The sequence below is a fragment of the Pleurodeles waltl genome, chromosome 6, assembly GCF_031143425.1.
Source record: "Pleurodeles waltl isolate 20211129_DDA chromosome 6, aPleWal1.hap1.20221129, whole genome shotgun sequence".
NCBI classification, from domain to species: domain Eukaryota; kingdom Metazoa; phylum Chordata; class Amphibia; order Caudata; family Salamandridae; genus Pleurodeles; species Pleurodeles waltl.
Genome location: NC_090445.1, coordinates 1,429,908,177 through 1,429,927,471, shown reverse-complemented (window position 1 = coordinate 1,429,927,471; position 19,295 = coordinate 1,429,908,177). Strand labels below are relative to the sequence as shown.

The 19,295-nt window shown below is 41.8% G+C and overlaps 1 protein-coding gene across 4 annotated transcripts in view; it reads left to right on the top strand.

Annotated features, from left to right (window-relative positions):
• The window catches only part of DLG5 (discs large MAGUK scaffold protein 5), a 1,179,851-nt gene that overhangs the window by 178,305 nt on the left and 982,251 nt on the right, over nucleotides 1–19,295 (top strand). For 2 of the 4 annotated variants that reach the window (XM_069240807.1, XM_069240806.1), the window contains exons 8-9: nucleotides 5,463–5,693; nucleotides 13,786–13,970. In XM_069240807.1, the coding sequence (XP_069096908.1) occupies nucleotides 5,463–5,693; nucleotides 13,786–13,970 (416 nt within the window). The remainder of the gene's footprint in view (nucleotides 1–5,462; nucleotides 5,694–13,785; nucleotides 13,971–19,295) is intronic. The other 2 variants (XM_069240808.1, XM_069240809.1) reach the window with 1 other exon arrangement.

Sequence of the window (19,295 nt, the reverse complement as noted above, 5' to 3'; positions counted from 1 at the left end):
GCAACTTTTAAGTCAACAAAAAAAAGGTACAGTCTCCCTTGTTTAATGGTGGAATATCAGCATGTTTAGGTTACAGCCCTGCTCAATGGTCCCTACTCTCGCCCAAAACCTGTACTGTAAGTCTGATGAAAAGCTCTTCTCCTGGGCCCAGTCTTGTAATCTGTTCAAGACAACGTGACCTGCCACTTTCAGCATTGAGTCTAAAAGCGAGATTGGCCGATAACATATAGGGCATTGTCTATCTCCCTTTTTGAAAATTGGCACAGTAATTGATTCTCTCCAAGTCCTCAGCCAACTTGGCAACATGCGTTCAGGACTTGAGTGAGCAATGGCCCCCAAAGGCTTGTGTTGGCTCTAAATACATCTACAGGGATGAAATCTGGGCCCGGCGCCTTGCCGGATTTGCTTGCATTTGTGGCAGTAGTGACCTCTTCCAAGGCAAATACAAGCTTGATTGGAAAGTTAACAGGGGTAGAAAAATCACTGTCTGAAGCATCATCATTTGTCAAACATAGCATGTCAGTTGGATTAGAATAAATAACTGAGAAGGATGAGATCCAGTCTCCCTCGCAATTTGCCATTTCAAGGCGTAGTCAAATATCTGACCTAAAATAGGGCGAGTAAAAAAGCTTCAGAATCTTTACTACTGCTAGCTTCTTGCAATTTGTCCCATAGTTCCTTTTTCAATACTGCTTTCCTCTGCACTAAGACATGCTTATAGTTTTTTCTAGCAGCCCTAGCGTTTACCCAGTGTGGACGTTTGTGTAGGGCTAGTTTCAACATACAATGTGCCTTAGTACAAGATTAATCAAACCTCCCCCTCATCCTATTTTTGCTGCTGCCCCTATCTGTAATCTCTAGTCCCTCCTTAATAACTCCTGCAATCCTTTGAAAACTCTCAATAATATCCTCAGGATTAGTACCCATATCTAAGCATTTCTCAAAAGCCTGCTTACATCCACAAATCAGGTTTTTTAGGAACCCCTGGGAATCAATCTTGACCAACGCAAGGCATACCCTTTAAGCCTAGCAATGTCTGTTACCCACCGTGCAATAGTTAGAAAGTGACGCTTGAGATTAAAAAAAACCCAAAATGCCACATCCAAGTCTATACTCAGTGGGTAATGGTCACTGCATGCAATTGTATGGGTGATAAAGTTCCCAACCCTTGCAGTGCTGCTTGTGACCAATATATAGTCTATCATGGAGGTTTTTTCTTGACCACTGAATGTAGCCGCAAATGGAATTGGCGAACAGCAGATCTCATTGCAGAACACTAGGTCAGTACTAAATATGAGCTAATTCATTTGCTCCCTCCAGGAAACAGTGTATAACGTGTGATTGCCCATCGTTCTCTTTCGCCACATATCTTCTCCGAGCCCTTAGTACATACTTCGGTATTAAAGTCTCCACCCTCCCCACCCATAGGAATACAGTATCCTTGTCTCTCCCGTTCCTGTTAGCTTCAACATCCTTCTTTAATAAAGTCAGGGCTATTTTTATCTCAGCTTTTGGGATGTTATTGTAAAAGTTAATTAATGCCAGCACACATGTGGCTGAAAGTTCAACAACAACAATCTGATGATAGGGTTGCGGGGCCAGCATAATTATACTAGAGGCCCTCAGGTTGTTTCATACATAGGTACAAATTTACCCCTTTTCTCTCCCTGAGTTAGACACCACTGCCTGGGTTTGATAAGTTCTAAAACCATTTAGGTGGATTGGGTTTACTGCCCACGTTTCTTGAACACAAACTACGGTTGAACTATTAACAAATTCACACCAGTCTGCTATAACCACTTTAGACAGTAGACCTGCCACCTTCCAGAATGCTACCCTATTCTTCCCCTCAGGAAATGCATCATAACTTAGTGTTCTCCCTACATCAGAGAGTCTCAGTTCGGAAACTCCTATGTCATAACCTTTACCATCAGGGTTGCTATCTTCTTCTGGCCCACCACCTTGGAAACCAGAAGGGGACACAGCCCTGTTCTCCTCTGGGGGAATTCTTCCTATTGAGTCAATCTTTGCTCTTTCCCTTTTGTACCAAGCGCGGAGTATTTTCTCTTCCCCGTCCTTTAGCTCACACTCCTTGTTAATGCTCCCTACTTGACTCTTGCCTCTCTACACCTTGTGTTTACTCAAAGGGTGACTTAGACACTCGGCCCTTATCTTATTTAAAAATATTAACTTAAGGGGTGGCCATCCCCTGCCTCTTCCTGGCGCAGACTGGTGCAGGATAGGCCTGCCTTTGGCCCGGGCTTTGCCCGGGTGCTGTCCGGACACGTCCCGCAGTAAACACCCGGGCGCTATATGGCGCTCATTGCTGGTTTGACTTGTGGCAGCTGGGAATGGCTGCCTCCTTGGGCCACAGGCAGTCTGAGAAATTAATTCCTCGCACATTGGTGCACGCGTCACCCTCAATGCAAGTTGGCATTTAAATGCAACGTCTGTAATATTAGTGCAGGCTGCGATTGAAACTTGCGGTGCATGCTGAGGTTTTAATCGTGTGCTGCTGTTCCAGTGTGCAGCACATTCTGAGGATTCCAGCTCCTGTGACAGAAGCGCGTACACCGAAATATCATCATTCCTCACACGCAACAACGTACCGTAAATTGCTAACTCACTAAATTGGTCGAAACATAAAGACATCTTTGAAATTAACCTATATATTTAAGAGAGCTCATTGTCACCATACATTCTACCACCTCTGCAAGTCAGTGTTAACTGTTTACAGTCCATCCACTGTGGTCCTTAAACAAGCAGAGTTTTAGGATAGATGCAGTCACACACAGATACATTTATAACTTTAGAGTATTTTTGGTGCCTGAAGCATAGAAATCAAAGCCAGGAGTTACATGAATGGGGGCAGGAAACGCATAGGCATTACGAAATACTGAAAAGTGAGAAGCACACCAGAACTTATGTTGTATTTTTTGGTTTAGCTGCAGTTGGCAGAATAGGAACAACCATATGACAATCAGAAAGGCAGAGCTCTGTGGCCAGTCCCTCGATTCCTGACCCTTGCAGCCACTGGAACCAAATTAATACACAATGGTGTCAGTTGTAGGCAAACATTTAAGCACTACCAACAAACTGGCAACTCTCGCTTCTTTAATCAGTCATTAATTTACTGACTCCCCGAACAGGGGCAATTTGGGCTGGCTGTTGTCTGAAACCTATCTGATGATGGTACAAATGAAAAGGTTATATTAACTGAATTCTTGAATTTGAATGATAACACTACTCAGACACTTTTAACTGAAACAGAAAGGAGAATGGTTGATAAATCAGAAGGATCTGGGTTCATGTTGGTCTACTACATCAAGGAATTACAACAATCTCTGTTTATACATACATATACGTTTGGCCAGAGTTTTTCATTAGAGAGATTTAGCAAAGTGAAAATTAATTTTGTGTTACAAGAAGGACTTAATTGTAATTATGATATTTCTCTTTACAATGAGTGTATATTACCATTGTAATATTTGTTCCACCTTTGCTTGTTATTGGAGCCCGAGCTTTCATTGCAGTAATTATGAGAGATATTGCCACACCTGATCATTTCTGATACCACTCAGTGTGGTATTTATAGGTTTTGCTTATGCAAGTGTGGAAGCACTGTGAAGTTAAATTACACATAGCAACCAAGTGGGAGAGTTTGTCAGCATTTTAACCCTGTGTGACTGTTAGGGTCTCTACAGGGCATAGTTCTCTGACTACCAGGCCTATTCCAGTCAAATGTTTCAGCTCCAGGACGTAGCCTTTAAGAAACAATATCAATCGTCTCAATACCATTGAGGCAAGGGCTAGTCCCATACAATTCGAACCAGTACCAAAATCAAGGCAAAATTGCCCAAATTGGCAATGCATTTTATTCTTCAACAAGAACCCGATTGAGCTAATCACTCTCCATTCGGTACCAATGAAGTGTGGAGAGACACAGTCCTAAATGAGATGGCACATAAATGCTTTGTTTCAAAATAAAAATGAAAAGGCAAACTTAAAAGTAGTGAAATAATGCAATCGGTTGAAGATACAGGACCTTATGAGAGTACTATAATAAGAAAAATAGTGATCTGAAGTGGAGTTGGTTGTTAGCATGGCACAAGAAAATAGTTGCACGAGGCCATTAAAACAGAGATGAAAAGCTGTTCGAAAGGCAGCTGAGATAGGAATGCATAGGAAGATGCTATAGGATTTTGGGATAGAAAAGTGTCCATACTAAAGGAAAGCAACTATTGAAACCCGAAATGTTTAAAGAATGATATCCGTTGTTGAAGGAGGCTTAAAGATATTTTGTGTCTGATGAGATATGCTTGGCACTTCCTAGTGAACAATTGCAACACTCCTCCCAGCATTTTTTTTTTATATGTGTTCTTGGTAGTACCTTAAATACTGAAGGATGTGCCTGAGTAATGGCCAGCCCCAGTTACTCCTTGAGGTTGATTTCAAAGATTAACTGAGAGTCATCTAGGGCTGTTGCGAAACTGTGTATTTCGTTTGGCTGTTTGACCTACTGTAGGAGAGAGTGTGGCATATAATAAGACAGCACAAATCACTTGTTCATAATTATGTGTGAAGAAAGGGACAGCCTAAGAGATTTGGAAAAGTGGGAATGAGGGGTCTTTGAGAGCAGGTCACTACATGTCCATGGATTAGGATATAGGTAAAGGCACCAATTTCCAATTTTGGTGGGGGGGCCAGTGAGGAAGATTTAACAAGAGAAAAAGTGCCACAGGGACTTATAAAAGTGACAAATCATAGTAGGTATTTAAGCATGCAGCTGAAAATGTCCAGCCCTGTACAAGGGTATACCAACAAATGTATGTAAAAGACATAATATAGAACCTCCACTGAGCTCTTCCCAGAACGGAATCCCTAAACAGTCATAACACAAGAACTGCATACTTTGTGCAGTTGAGCAAACAACCTTCCAGATTGTTTTGTATCACACTTTGTGTTTAGTGAAAAGCTTCACTTTAACTTATTCACACCTGTTTTTAGTAATGATTGAATTCCATCTGTTGGACACCACTGATGCACATGGGATATATAGGCTTGATGGCAATGTGAATATCAGTATGGAGCTTTATTTGTCATTCTTTATATATGCTTTTCTTCTTAAATCTCCTCTCAATTTAGTTTTTGTTCTATTTTCAATTAAAGTGAAACTGGCTATGGTAGTGGGCCAAGAAGTTTGGGTTAATAAAAAAAATTGGTCTGATCAGAATTTACATGTAAGCATGGATGCATGTTCCTTTGTCCTGTGCATGGTGTTTGTTTCTTCCTGGTAATAAGGCATTGCATGGGTGTGCCCCGTTTGTGTGTTCTGTTGAATTGTCTTTTCTTTCTGAAGCCTCTGCACAGAACCAGCATTCGAAATAAGCAGGCATACAACTGGTGAAGGAATACATCTTGCTTCTTTTCCTAACCTTTGACATCTCTGGGTCTTGTTTCAGGAGCTTAACTCCGCTCTGGTGGAACGTGATCGTGCAGTCTGTGAGAGGAGTGAGTTACTGGGGAAGTACTGTCATGAAATGAAGGACAAGACAGAGGCCCAAAAGGAGCTTGATCAAGCTTGCAGGAACATAGAGACAGTAAAGGAAGAAAGAGATGTTGCAAGGAAAGAGAGAACAGAAGCAATCATCCAGAGGGACCACCTGCTCAGGGAATGTTACCAAGCTCGACAGGTATTGCTCTTCTTTTTAGCTATAGAAATTCTGGATCCAACCTTGTGTTCCTTGTAAGACACTGATTTACAATTATCCTACTACAGGCAGAGCGATCCTAGTACAGGCAGATTGAATGGTGCGTTTGATTGTAATATAGCTGCGTTAGACTACAAATGTGTTAAAAAATATATGTAACCTTTGCGTTTCAGTTCATTAATGCTTGCCTTCAAAAAATATTTTTTGGGGTTATTCCCTCATTGGTATCTTCAGGACCATTAGGAACTCTAAAAGTTGAAGTGGGCTCATGAGACAGTAACATCAAGGAGGATACCACTCTAGTAGCAAAGAACCTCCAATCTCTTTTTTTAAACATTTTATGATATGGTGCCAAGCAGTTAATTATTTGGAGTGGGGAGAGGGAGGGTTAACTCTCAGAGGACCTCCTTTTCTAACAGTCCCTTTATATATAACACTGATAGAGGCAAAAGATTAATGAGCTGATAACTCTGCTTCATCTACATGCAAATGTTGGCGATTGGAAGCAACAAAGTGATATTATGGCTTCATAATTCCAGTACATGGTGTCATGATCACGAGCTACTTAAGAAGGCCCTGCACCTTTCCCTGAAATCTGTTGAGAGAAGCTGAATGCGAGTGGTCGCATTGACCGCGAGTGAATCAGTGATTTGCAGAGAAAAAGGTCTGGGGGCAAACAGAAGAAAGGAGGAGATGGGAGAAGTGGTAAGATAAGAGGTTTGAAATGTGATATGCCACGTTACGATCTAATATGGCAGCCTTTGTATTGACTGGCCCTGAGCGCTAGAATAAGCTAGATAATTAATCCAGGGTGTACAATGGAAGGCTCGGAAAGGTGAGAGCTTCGTCCTCCACCTGGTGCTGATGCCTTCTACCCTTTAATGTACGAGAGCTGTGTTGCTTCAGTGGATTTAACATTGAGTCATCACTCACAGTTTCACTCCATCATGGGAAGAAATTATAGCAAGTCCTCTTCAGCTTTGCTTGAGCATGTGCCTGCAATTAAAACCCAGTGAGCAGGAATTGAACTGGCTGTAGCCCTGGCATTGTTGCCTGTAACTTGTGCCATGTACCAGTGTACATAGTACATAGAGCAGTGGTCGGAACATAGGTTGCCACTGCTGACCATAGTTATGTGATCAGATTTTTAAGTGCTTTAGAATACTGCCACCTGGGTGTCTGCATTGAAATTTTTCCAGTACCCTGCTGCAATGAGTTTACTTAGTGGGTTTTATCTGTATTAATGGGACCAGATGGATTGGGAGATGATCTGGAGCATCATTGGCTCATAAATACTGCTAACTGTGACATGATTTAGGACATTTAGATAAAGTGCATTCCCACTTTGGTGGTTGTTCGGGTATTTCATGACTCAGGCTGCTGGCTTCTCTGCTGAAGGTCCGCTGCTGTGTGTTTTTTGACAGACAGCTGTACTCTGTCCTGCCTAGCTTGGGTGGGGACTAGTAGGTCACCTCGAAAGAAGTAAAGAAAACTAAGCCAGGCAATCTGTACTGCTTGCTCAGCAGAAAGCTGTTGCAGCACATCGGATGGAGTTTTTACAGAGGAGGGGTATCGTCACATGTGACAACATGGCAACTAAACTGTATTCTCACACTATGGACGATTTAACTTGCCTGACTGACTTTAGTAAACCGTTTGGCAAGACACTTTCGGATGTCCTGGAGCAGTTTCACACTTATATTTGTAACGTAATTGCCAGTCTTAGAGCCGATACATAGAGAATACGTACTAGGATTGACATTAATGAGCAATCATTACTATATATGGAGATTTTCAATAAGTGCAGACTGCTTCCATCGTTGCTCTGGAAGTGCAGACCCAGCAGCATTTCCAAAAATGTGAGGTCCTGAAAAGCAGACTCTAAATTGACTATGTAAGGGTTCAATCTGTAAAAAAAAAAAAAAAAAAAACAGTGGCTTGTAGTAATGACTTAATTGACCTTTTGAAATTGATATTGAAGGAGGATCTCACCTTCAATTTCAGATTTATTCAAGCACAGCTCGTGCTATTTTTCCTTCAAGGACTACATTACTCGAAACATGTGACCTGTATTCTTATTTGTCATCTTAGACTGAAAGGCATGGTTGCTGAATTTGTCCCACTTTTATTATGCAGTTTGCAGATCTTCTGTTCTTATTTTCCTGTACTGTATGTGGGGTGTTTAGCCAAACACTTGGAAAATGGGGTGGTTGAAGTGAACAGGATCTTACGTTTATTGGGGGGGGTGGGGGATTCCTGCTTAGCCTTTCATATTTCCTTAGCAAATCCTCTGTTAACAATGTGTCTGAAAGGCAAACAACGGTAGTAATTTCTGCTTCCTCACTTCCAAGCTTGTGCTCTGCTAGACGGAACAGCCTGGCCAGGCTGGAAATGGATGGATTCCTTTCTGCTATGTGCCCTAAACTTTACCCACACACTCTAAAAAGATGATTCACTTCATGTTACCATGCATTTAGGACTTTTTGAATATATAATATGTATGTATCACCTGGATTAGTTTACTGCAAATGGTAGAGCTCATTTTAGGGGTCGAAGGTACTTCTATGCACATATAATGGCATGGGCAAGGATTACGACTTTCTCGGGAGAAACGTGTGGAAAGATTGGGGTTGTTGCAGATCTTTAAATGTCTTCTCCAGGAGTTTTTACTGAATCCAGATGTTTTTTTTCTAGATCGAAATTATCAAAATGGCCCCTAGATTAGTATTAACTGGTACAATGCAACTGTATCAACTGTTAAGGGCTGCCTAGATACTTACTGCTGGAACATGCAATGTCAGCTGAATGATGCACTCAACCGCCTGCAGAGATGTGCGTTGCTGGACTTGTATTACTGAATTTTTTTGGGGAATTCTGATTCTGATCATATGATTTCTTGTTGATGAAATTCCTGCTCGCTCATGTAGTGTTCATTACCTTATTCAGATGGTCAGTGCAGGGCTCTGAGTGCGGGTGGTATTGCATTTTAGGAGGGTTTAGAAGAGAGTTCTGTTTTTGTGGTCACCTTCGTAATGCAGTGGTGGAGCCACACCGTTTGAATACATTTACCATTGTTGTGTTTGGTGCAGCAAACATTAACAGTTGTACTCTTAATTTCATTCAGAATAATCTGGCCTATAGTCTACGTAGCAGTTGAGATTCCCTGTGTGACATACTACAAGCTTCTCTAAATTACACAGGTGTAATTTGCAATCACCCACACCCGAGAGTAGTCCTGCAGTGGTAATTTACTGATTAGAAAAGATTCATTTTTATTCCTCCTTAGAAGTTTTTATTGTTTTATTTAACAGTGGGCTTGTATAAAGCTTGTTCTACATACAGATTGTAACCGCACCTGCCTGTACAGTGTCACTAGTAGTAATGTCTCCATCTACTTTGTAGACATATAAACTGCCACTGGATCTTACCTTAACCTTTATTAGTAGTGTAGATATTGTAATTTTTATGTTGATTATTTCCTCTTTTATTTCAAGTGTCATATACAGAACATCATCACACCAAAAAAGAACTGCAATAGTTTACACTACATAAACTATTTTTTAAGATAATTGTAATATTTCATATACCACCACATACATTCTGTAAAAGCTTAGACAAGACAAACCCTCTATATTAACAGGTAGGACTATCTGTGGTGAGCCATTCACTATACCTTTACATTCTGTGATAAATCCCAAGAGGCTGCCTCTTTGTTATTTAACTTTCGAGCACATGCTAAGTAGACCAGGCAAAACTGGGTACATATTGCAGTGATTCTGACCCTATTATCTTGCTTCCTACCACCACTCTTTCTTAACAGTGGTTCACCTCTTTCTAGCCCTGTGACACTAAAGGACAACCATCCCAGCTATTCGTATTCCTCTAAAGCAGATCCCCACTCTTCTAAAATAATCTACCCTCCCAGCTTTTCAAAGACTGGCTCTAATAACTTTAATCCTTTTGCTGCTGGGCCTTAAACCACCTCCACCACACCCCATACCATTACTTCTCCTAGACCTTTCTGGTTGCTGCAATAGATAGGATTTGTGGGTTTCCCACGAATTAGAGGTACCCAGAGCCAATAACTGAGCTGTGCCCTGCAGTGGTTTTTCATTGTGTACCGAGTTAGAGCTAGTGAAACAAAAGGTATCATGGAAAGATGTGTATTTTTTAAATGGGCACAAGATACAGATTTTAGAAGCAGTGGTTAATTGCACTTTTCTGAGTTTGTGGGTATCCATAATAGCATATGAATTTGAGCACATTCCTTAAAATGTCTTCGTTCTTACACACTGTCTTACATTGGGAAGGCAGAAATTCAGACAAATACAACTGGTAGTAACACTTCTTCTGCTGTTCTGTGTTCCCCTAAGTCTCCCAAAAAATATTGTACCACACTTGTGTAGTTAGGCTTAGTGCCCGTGATATGAAAGAGCCCAAAAAAGCAGCATGGACACATCACATTTTTCCAAAGGTAATTGACCCTTTTTTCAATGTGCTTATCTGTGGATTTTGGGCCCTACCACAGCAAACACCTGGGAATCTAGCAGACCTGTGCATTTTTGACAACTAGACACATAGGGGAATCCACAATGGGATGACTTGCGTGGCTCTCATCAGGTTGTTACCAGAATCACTGTCAAACCTCAAGCTTTGACTAAAAACACATTTTCCTCACATTTCTGTAATGGAAAGTACTGGAATCTGTGGGGAGCCACAAACATCCTTTCCTTCCATCCAGCATTACCTTAGGTCTTCTGATGAAAATGGTATCTAACTTGTGTGGGTTGGCATAGTGTCCGCAACAGGAAACAGCCCAAAACGCAACATGGACACCAAGTTTTTCCACTGAAAACTGACCCTTTTTTTGCAACGTGCCTAGCTGTGGATTTTGGACCCTAGCTCAGCTGCCACCTAGGGACACCTAGGAAACCTGTAAATTTTTAAAACTAGGCACCTAGGGGAATCCAGGATGGGATGACTTGTGTGGCTCTCAGAATCCCACGCAAACCTCAAACTTGGAATAAAAGGAAAAAAAAAAAATTCTTCACATTTCTTTGATGGGAAGTTCTAGAATCTGCTGGGAGCCTCAAGCTTCCTTCCACCCAGCATTCCCCCAAGTCTTCTGATTGAAATTGTACCTCACTTGTGTGGCTAGGCCTAGTGCCTGAAACAGAACAGATCAAACCAAGCTGAAGAAGGGTCCGTTTGTGAGAACCCTGATGTTATTTTGATCTGTTCCTGTTGTAGGCACTAGACCAAGTTTTATTGGGACAAGTGTGGAACGCTGGATGGTAGGAATTTTCTGGAATCCTTTTGATTCTGGAAGAATATGTAACAGAAATTAGAGGAAAAATTTGATTTTACTTAGATTAGGAAGGTTGCAGGGCATTGTAGATAAAAAAGCTTTATGGGATCCATGTGAGGCACACCACCCTGTACCTCCCTGGATGTCTAGTTATCAGAAATGCCCGAGCTTGGTATGTTTTCCAGGGTGGCTGCCGACCCCATGCCCAAAAACTGCAGCTACTTCTTTTGTTGATGTTGGCACATTGCGTCTTAGACTGCACACTTTGCAGGCACTTGGCACACAGGTGAAGTACTATTTTTATCAGAAGAATTAGGGGAATGCTGTATGGAAGGAAGTTTGTGGCTTCCGGCAGATGCCAGTACTTTTAGGGATCCATGCGCAGAGGTTTCCACACTTAAGCAACCTGACCCAAAACAGTCACAGGTGAAGTACTTTCATCATGAATGGTTATCAGCATGTGGACATTTCTTCTGCCTGAAAAGTTCACAGATAGTTGTTCCTCACTATGCAAGGCACTGCCCCCTTTGATGCATTTTACATAAGCTCCTTAGGGTAACCTTTACATTAAGACAGTTTGTGCCACAAGCAATAGTGTCCACTTTGAACAATCTCTTGAACAATTGCACACCGGTGTAGAAATTATCTTTGTATAAATGGTGACCTTGGTTAAAAAGTCCTCTACCAAATTCCCACATACTTTTCTTATTGACTCCAAAAGTGGACAGACAACAAGGGGAGTCAGTAGAACAATCCCTTCCAGTGTACACCCTGAAATTGACATATCCAGTACTAGTCTGACAGCATTTACATCTTAATTCCATAATGCGTCCTTTCGCTACGAATGTACTGCCTAAAAACCAAACAGCCCTTGAACAGAACCAAAGACTCATCCACAGCTATTTCTTTACCTGGGACAAAGCTCTCTGGAAAGCCATCTCTAAAATGATACAGGAGAGTCCGAATCTTGAAGAGACAGTCTTAATCAGGGTGATCCTGTGGCAATGCTTAAGAATTATCAACAACATGCAGCATTTGAAGCATAAGCAAATACCAATCATGACTCATGGTTGCAGAAAATATAGTAGTTGCCAACAAAGGACTTGTAGATTAATTTGAAGACAGAGACGTCTTCCCTTTCAAGCCCATCAAAAAAGTTAAACCAAAGAACTCATTCAGATTTGTGGGAGTCCACTAGCTAGCTGTAGAGTAGGGCTTCTTAGCTCTGGCACTGTTTTACCTTAAATACCGTTCAGGATACAAATTAGTCTGGTCACAATCGCATTCAAAAATACATCATCCATAAACAAATGAAAGAAATTTATAGGCAAAAAGGTTTCAATATTGACTCCACGCACTGCAACATCACTAACGCCAGGCAACAGAGGCTGCACCATGTTTAGGGCAACACGGAGTTTAGCACTTTCAGTGGGAAGCCTTTCAGCCCCAGGCTGCAATCAAGATTCCTCTTGCACTATTGGTATATCAGCATCCTCTTCTAAAATAGGCCCTTCCTCCTCACTGAGAGTGGCTTCATCACCAGATGATTCCTTTCAGGCAGAAAATGATCTTCCTGCATCTTGGAATTCCTCCTCGGATGCGAAGTCAGTCTCAGAACCATGGTCAGAGGAAGATTCAAAAAGGAAACCAGAAACCTGCTGAGTGGTAATCCTGTGGCTAGCCATTATCCTTACTAATAAAAGTAACACAACAAATAAGTCAGCAGTAACCAACATTGTGTAAAATAAGTCATAAGCAAAGTGTGGTGTTATTATACAGTAAAACTATTGGCATATAGTAATTTGAAAGGAAAAGTCAATCAGTACAAAGCCCACATAGACCTATGTACTCAAAAACTAAACCACTCACTTGTCAGAGACAGCTAGATTGAGTATCCCCTGCACCTTCTCTGCACAGACACTGCAAGCCTCAACATTATCCTAATAGAAAGGAAAAACGAAAGAAAATTACACACAAGACAACACAATACACATCTTGCACAAATCCAAAGAGAACTTGCCAGACAACAAAACAGAAGCTAAATATGCTGCAGTGGTTACACCATTTAAAAAATACATTCAAGCAGGGCGATGTAAAACCTTGAGTGACCAAACTAAGATAGATGACATACCCACAGCGTGGTCACCCTCAAATGTGTCAAGCAACAAAGGAAGCAACAAGGCCAAGACACCATATCCATACAAAGGACATACTCAGGCAGTGCTTTGTTCTTTGGGTACTTTGCATTGGCTTCCCGTTAATTCCACTGCTACAGTAGTCTGTCAAAAAGGGCAGACTAGCATAGAGGATCTTGATAGTCCGTGTTATCCTAGACATGACAGTCTTGGGCACTGCTCACAAAAGTGCTTCCTCTGTCATATCATCTCACAATACTTCATGGGCCAGCCAGGCTTCCAGACAGCAAGGCATCCAGTTTGGTAGCCAAGCTCCTGAAATGTTATTACTAGAATAAATTCGATTTTTCAGCACTATCAACTATATTAGGGAAAACAAAAGTGAAAGGAAAATCAGCACATAGCATACGGTTTAGAGTAGCCCCCACCCAAAAACACAATTCAGCCATGAAGACCAAGCATGTGATATGAGTTAGAACTGTAGTACGTTTACGTGGTTTTTAAAATGGAAGGAGTCACTGTTACATATTCACGTACTTTTAATTAGTTTTATGATAGCATTGGCAATTGCTATTTCATATGTAGAAAAGCTTACACTAAGTATAGTTTTGCTGTTTTGTTTTTATTTCAGATTCAAGATTCTGCAACACAGGACATGGAGAGAGCAACAAAAGAGATAGAGATGCTACGCAAACAGTATGAAGCAATGACACAAGAACTTAAGGAAGCGGCTCAAGAAGCTGAAGTAGCAAAGTGCAGGAGAGACTGGGCCTTTCAAGAAAGAGACAAGATTGTTGCAGAAAGGGAGAGCATACGGTAAACCCAGTTGATACACTTTCTTCTCCATACATTGCTTGTGTTTTCTCTGCAGTTTGAATGCTTCGTTGTTTAGATTAACAAAGTGGGAAAGAAAAGTAGCTTTATATAATGTTGAGTTGATTTCTTATTTAAAATTGGATTAGTTTATTTCGGAAGCTTGACATCCAAGGTGTTAACAAGTAGCAATGTGAAATTTATATTTAGGGTAGGCACATACAATGTTTTTACTAGTTATAAGTAATATAAGTGATGCTTTGAGGTTGTTTTTTATGCCTTATCTAAACTCGCCATTTCTGCCAACATTACATACCTTCCATTCTTCTTTCCTGAAAGGGCACAGCATTTAGAAAATGTACAGCGTATTTGCCTGCTCTCTTCCATGTGAGGTTCTATTCTAGGCAAAGAGTGGCTGTAGATACACATGCTATGCATAATCCTGCCATCTAGTGTTGAGCTCGGATGTGTGCAAGTTGTTTTTCTTTGAATAAAGGCTTTCGAGGCACAAGGTATATTGGCTCCTACATGCTGGTAAGGCGCATGATCAGCAACTTGATTGTTAGAATGTTTTATTTCGCCATCTGGTTTAGCCGTGTGTTCCCATGCTTCTGTCCGACACTGTAGTGGTGCACTCTTCTTGGAATACACCTACCCTCTGTCTGTATTGTCTGTTGTGTTCCTATTTCCCTTTCATTTAGGGCAGTGGATGTTGGATATTATCCAGCATGTTTATTGTCTGGAGCTCACTTCCACACCTCCCAAGATTCTACCTTGCAAACGCAATCTCTCCGCAGAACACCAAAGGTTACTTAGGGAAGAGGTCCAAGCACTCCTCAAAAAAGGATCCATAGAACCCATCCCCCATCCCTCTCCATCAGCATGGTATGGGAGTTTACTCGCTATACTTCCGCCTCATTCCCAAAGAGAATGGGTCCCTCAGACAAATTTTGGATGTCAGGCCTCTAAACTAATACATTCTCTTAGAGCAGTTTCACATGTTCACTCTTCACAATGTCTTTGTGCTACTACAACAAGGCACCTTCATGGCTGCATCGACCTCAAGGATGGCTGTTATCACATTCCAATCCATCCAAGCACTTGTCCGGTACCTCAGATTTGAAGTAAGCGACAAGCATTTCCAATTCAGAGTTCTCCCCTTCGGCGTCACTACCCCACCCAGGGTCTTAACCAAGTGACCTGTGGTGGTGGCTGCTCGCCTATGCAGAAAGGGCATCTTCATGTTTCCCTGTCTGGAAGACTGGATCATCAAGAGTACCACTCATCTAAAATGTCACAAACACATTCAGGTCACCATCAACCTACTTCACAAACTAGGTTTTACCATCAACGCTTCATAATTCCTCCTCAGATCCCTTCAGGTCCAAACCTATTTAGGGGAAATTCTCAGTTCAGAGAGGGACATGGCCTACCCAAATGCCACTAGGATTCAATACTTTCATTCCTTTGTTTCAACCAAATCAACAAGTTACAGTGAGGACAGTTATGCGCCTCCTCCGCATGATGATGACTGCCCAGTGAGATTGCAGTTGTTGCATGAGGCCTTCTATGAGCCACACTTTGTGGAAAATCCAAATTCAAAAGGATACTGGGAAAATTATTGCCTCTCCTCCTTCTATAACCAAGAGGAAACAGTCTTTCCTAGAAAGTTTGGAAGCTGGGCCTTCACCTGCAAAAATATTTAAACATAAGGAGAAACCAAAAGCAGTACATCAGTCTTCTCTGCCGCATTCTCGTTGCGTCCCACATCTCCACCACCTTCACCTACACAGTATTCTATTAAATCTCCTGTCTCTTGACATGGGGATTATATGGGTGAGAATACTTATACTGTAGACCCATGGGATGTGTACGATCCAGACCCTATTGCATCTAATGACCCTGATCTATATCCCACTAGGCCATCTCCACCTGAAGACATCACGGTCTATAATCAGGTTATTGCTAGAGCAGCCACATACCACAATGTGCAGCTGCACTCTGAACCCATAGAGGATGAGTTTTATTCAACAAACTATCCTCTACACATGAACAGTACCAATGTTTGCCAATGCTACCAGGCATGCTAAAACATGCTGATTACGTTTTTAGAGAACCAGCAAAGGCTATGGTACTCTCACCAAGGGTGGACAAAAAATATAAAGCGGCACCATCAGATCCACTCTTTACAACTCAACAAATGCCACCTGATTCCATTTTTGTCAACGCAGCAAGAAAGAGAGCAAATAGTCAGTCCACTGGGGATGCTCCTCCCCAATAAAGAAATCCAAAAATTCAATGCAGCAAGCAAAAGAGTGGCAACTCAAGCTGCAAATCAGTGGAGAATTGCCAGCTCTCAAGCTCTTTTAGCCAGGTACGACGGGGCCCATTGGGATGAGATGTATGATTCCTCCAATATCGTCCACCAGAACACCAAAAATGGGCACAGCAGGTAGTTGCAGAAGGACAGGCTATCTCCAACAACCAAATTAAATCCACCCTATATGCAGCAAACACTGCAGCTAGGGTTATACATACTAGTGTCATGATCAGAAGACATGCTTGGTTGCAGTCCTCAGGATTTAAACCTGAGATACAGCAGGCGGTCCTTATTATGCCATTTAACAAACAGCAGCTTTTTATACCAGAGGTGGATGCCACCACTGAAAAATTAAAAAAGGATTTGGACTCAGCAGAGGCCGTGGGTGCCCTTTCAGCAACACCTGTTCGGGGTACATTTCGCAGGCCCCAATTCAGAGGTGGTTTTAAACCCCAAACATCAGAGGCTTCTACGTCTCAACAAAAGAAGGGGCAACAGTATTACTCTAGAGGGTCTTCCAGATGATCCTATAGAGGACACAACTTTAGAAGTAGGGGGAAATCCAGTGCCACAGGAGTTGCCTCCACCTCATCAAAGCAGTGACGTTCTCTACATTCCCACACAGCACACCCCTCTTGTGGAAGGAAGACTGCAACATTTCTACCATCAGTGGCACACCATTACATCAGATCAATGGGTACTCTGTTATCCACAATGGTTATTGCCTAGAACTCATCTCCACTCCCCCAAATATTCCCCCTCGCTGACACAGGTTTACTCCAGAACACCTTGTTCTGCTAAAACAAGAGGTACAGTCACTTCTACTCAAAGATGCAATAGAAGAAGTACCTATAACTCAACAAGGGACAGGAATATATTCTCTATACTTACTCGTATCAAAAAGGGATGGCACTCTCAGACCAATCCTCGATCTCAGACCTCTCAATCAATACATTCTCCCAGAGTATTTCCACATTGTCACTCTTCAGGATGTCATTCCTTTGCTACAAAAACAAGACTACATGACCACATTAGATCTAAAAGATGCTTACTTCCACATCCCCCATACATTCAGAACACTGCAAATACTTAAGGTTTGTGATAGGAGGCAAGTGCTACCAATTCAAAGTGCTACCCTTTGGAGTAACAGCACCAAGGGTATTTACCAAATGCCTAGCAGTAGTTGCAGCATAACTCAGGATACAATATATACACGTCTTTCTCTATATGGATGACTGGCTCATAAAAGCCAGCACCATTCAGACCTGTCAACAACAACACACAATACAGTCGATACCCTACACAAACTAGGGTTCACAATCAATTACCAGAATTCTCACCTTCAACCAGCGCAAATACAGCCATATCTGGGAGCAATTCTGAACACAGTCAGCATTGGCCCACCCAAACCTACAAAGAATTCAAGCGTTCCACAGTCTCACATCTCAGCTACAATACAATCAAACTTACACAGTAAGATTTGTAATGAAACTATTGGGAATGATAGCATCGTGCATATCATTAGTGCCCAATGCACGTCTAAACATGAGACCCCCTACAACCGTGTCTTTCACTATAATGGTCTCGGGCACAGGGTCAACTTCACGATCTAATGTTGTTCGACAGACAAACTTACACTCCCTGCAATGGTGGAATCACACCAACTTACTAAAAGGGCGGCCATTTAAGTACCCTGTGCCACAGACCATAATCACCGCAGATGCATCAGTGACAGGTTGGGGAGCCCATCTCAACAATCTTACTACACAGGGAGAATGGGATGCAATCCAGCAAACCTATCACATAAACACTTGGAATTGCTAGCAGTGTTCTTAGCAATAAAAGCATTCCAGCCTCAGATTGTACACAAGACAGTGTTAATAAGGACAGACCTCATGACAACAATGTATTATCTGCAAAAACAGGGGGACACACTCATCCCAATTGTCCCTTCTAGCACAAACAGTTTGGAAGTGGGCAATTCTCAGTCGCATTCACCTTCTAGCAGAGTATATCCCAAGGAAAACAGCCAACTAGCGGACCTCTTAAGCAGGACGCAGTAACAAATAAATAAATGGGAGAATCACCCATGTGTAATTCAACACTACTTTCACATGTGGGGAATGCCAAACATAGACCTTTTCTCAACAAGCGAAAACGCAAAATGCCCATACTTCACATCCAGGTACCCACACCCTCGATCCAAGGGCAATGCTGTATGGATCAATTGGTCAGGTATATTTGCTTACGCTCCCCCCCCACACACTTCTGTTTCTGGTCAACAAGGTCCGTCACACATCCCTGCCTATGATACTCATAGCCCCCCTGTGGGCACATCAACACTGGTATGCAACACTATTGGATCTATCTGTAGTACCATATCACAAACTCCCAAACAGACCAGACCCATTGACTCAAAACAAAGGTCAGATCAGTGATCCCAATCCCAGCATGCTCAATCTGGTGATTTGGCTCCTGAGGGCATAGAGTTTGTATATCTACAGCTTCCATCTGAATGTATGGACATCCTAAAGGAAGCATGTAAACCTACAACCATGCAGTGCTATGCAGCTAAATGGAAATGTTTTGTACATTACTACCAACCTAAATACATTGACCCACTTACAGCATCAGTACAGGCTATTTTATGTTAGGTGCTTTACTTACAAAAAAAACAAATCTAGCATATTCATCTATTACAATTAATCTAACAGCAATATCAGCCTACCTCCATAACAGACAGCATACTGCCCTATTTAGAATTCTTCTCATAAAAGCTTTTATGGAAGGCCTTAATAGTTATTCCCCCTAGAGCTCCAGTAGCTCCTGCCTGGAATCTTAACATTGTGCTCACAAGGCTTATTGGAACCCATGCATTCTTGTGCTCTCCAACTTCTCTCGTGTAAAGTTGCTTTCCTTGTAGCAATTACTTCCTTGAGAATAGTTCGCAAAATTCAAGCATTCACTTTAGAAGAACCTTTCGTCCAAATTCATAAACAAAAAATAGT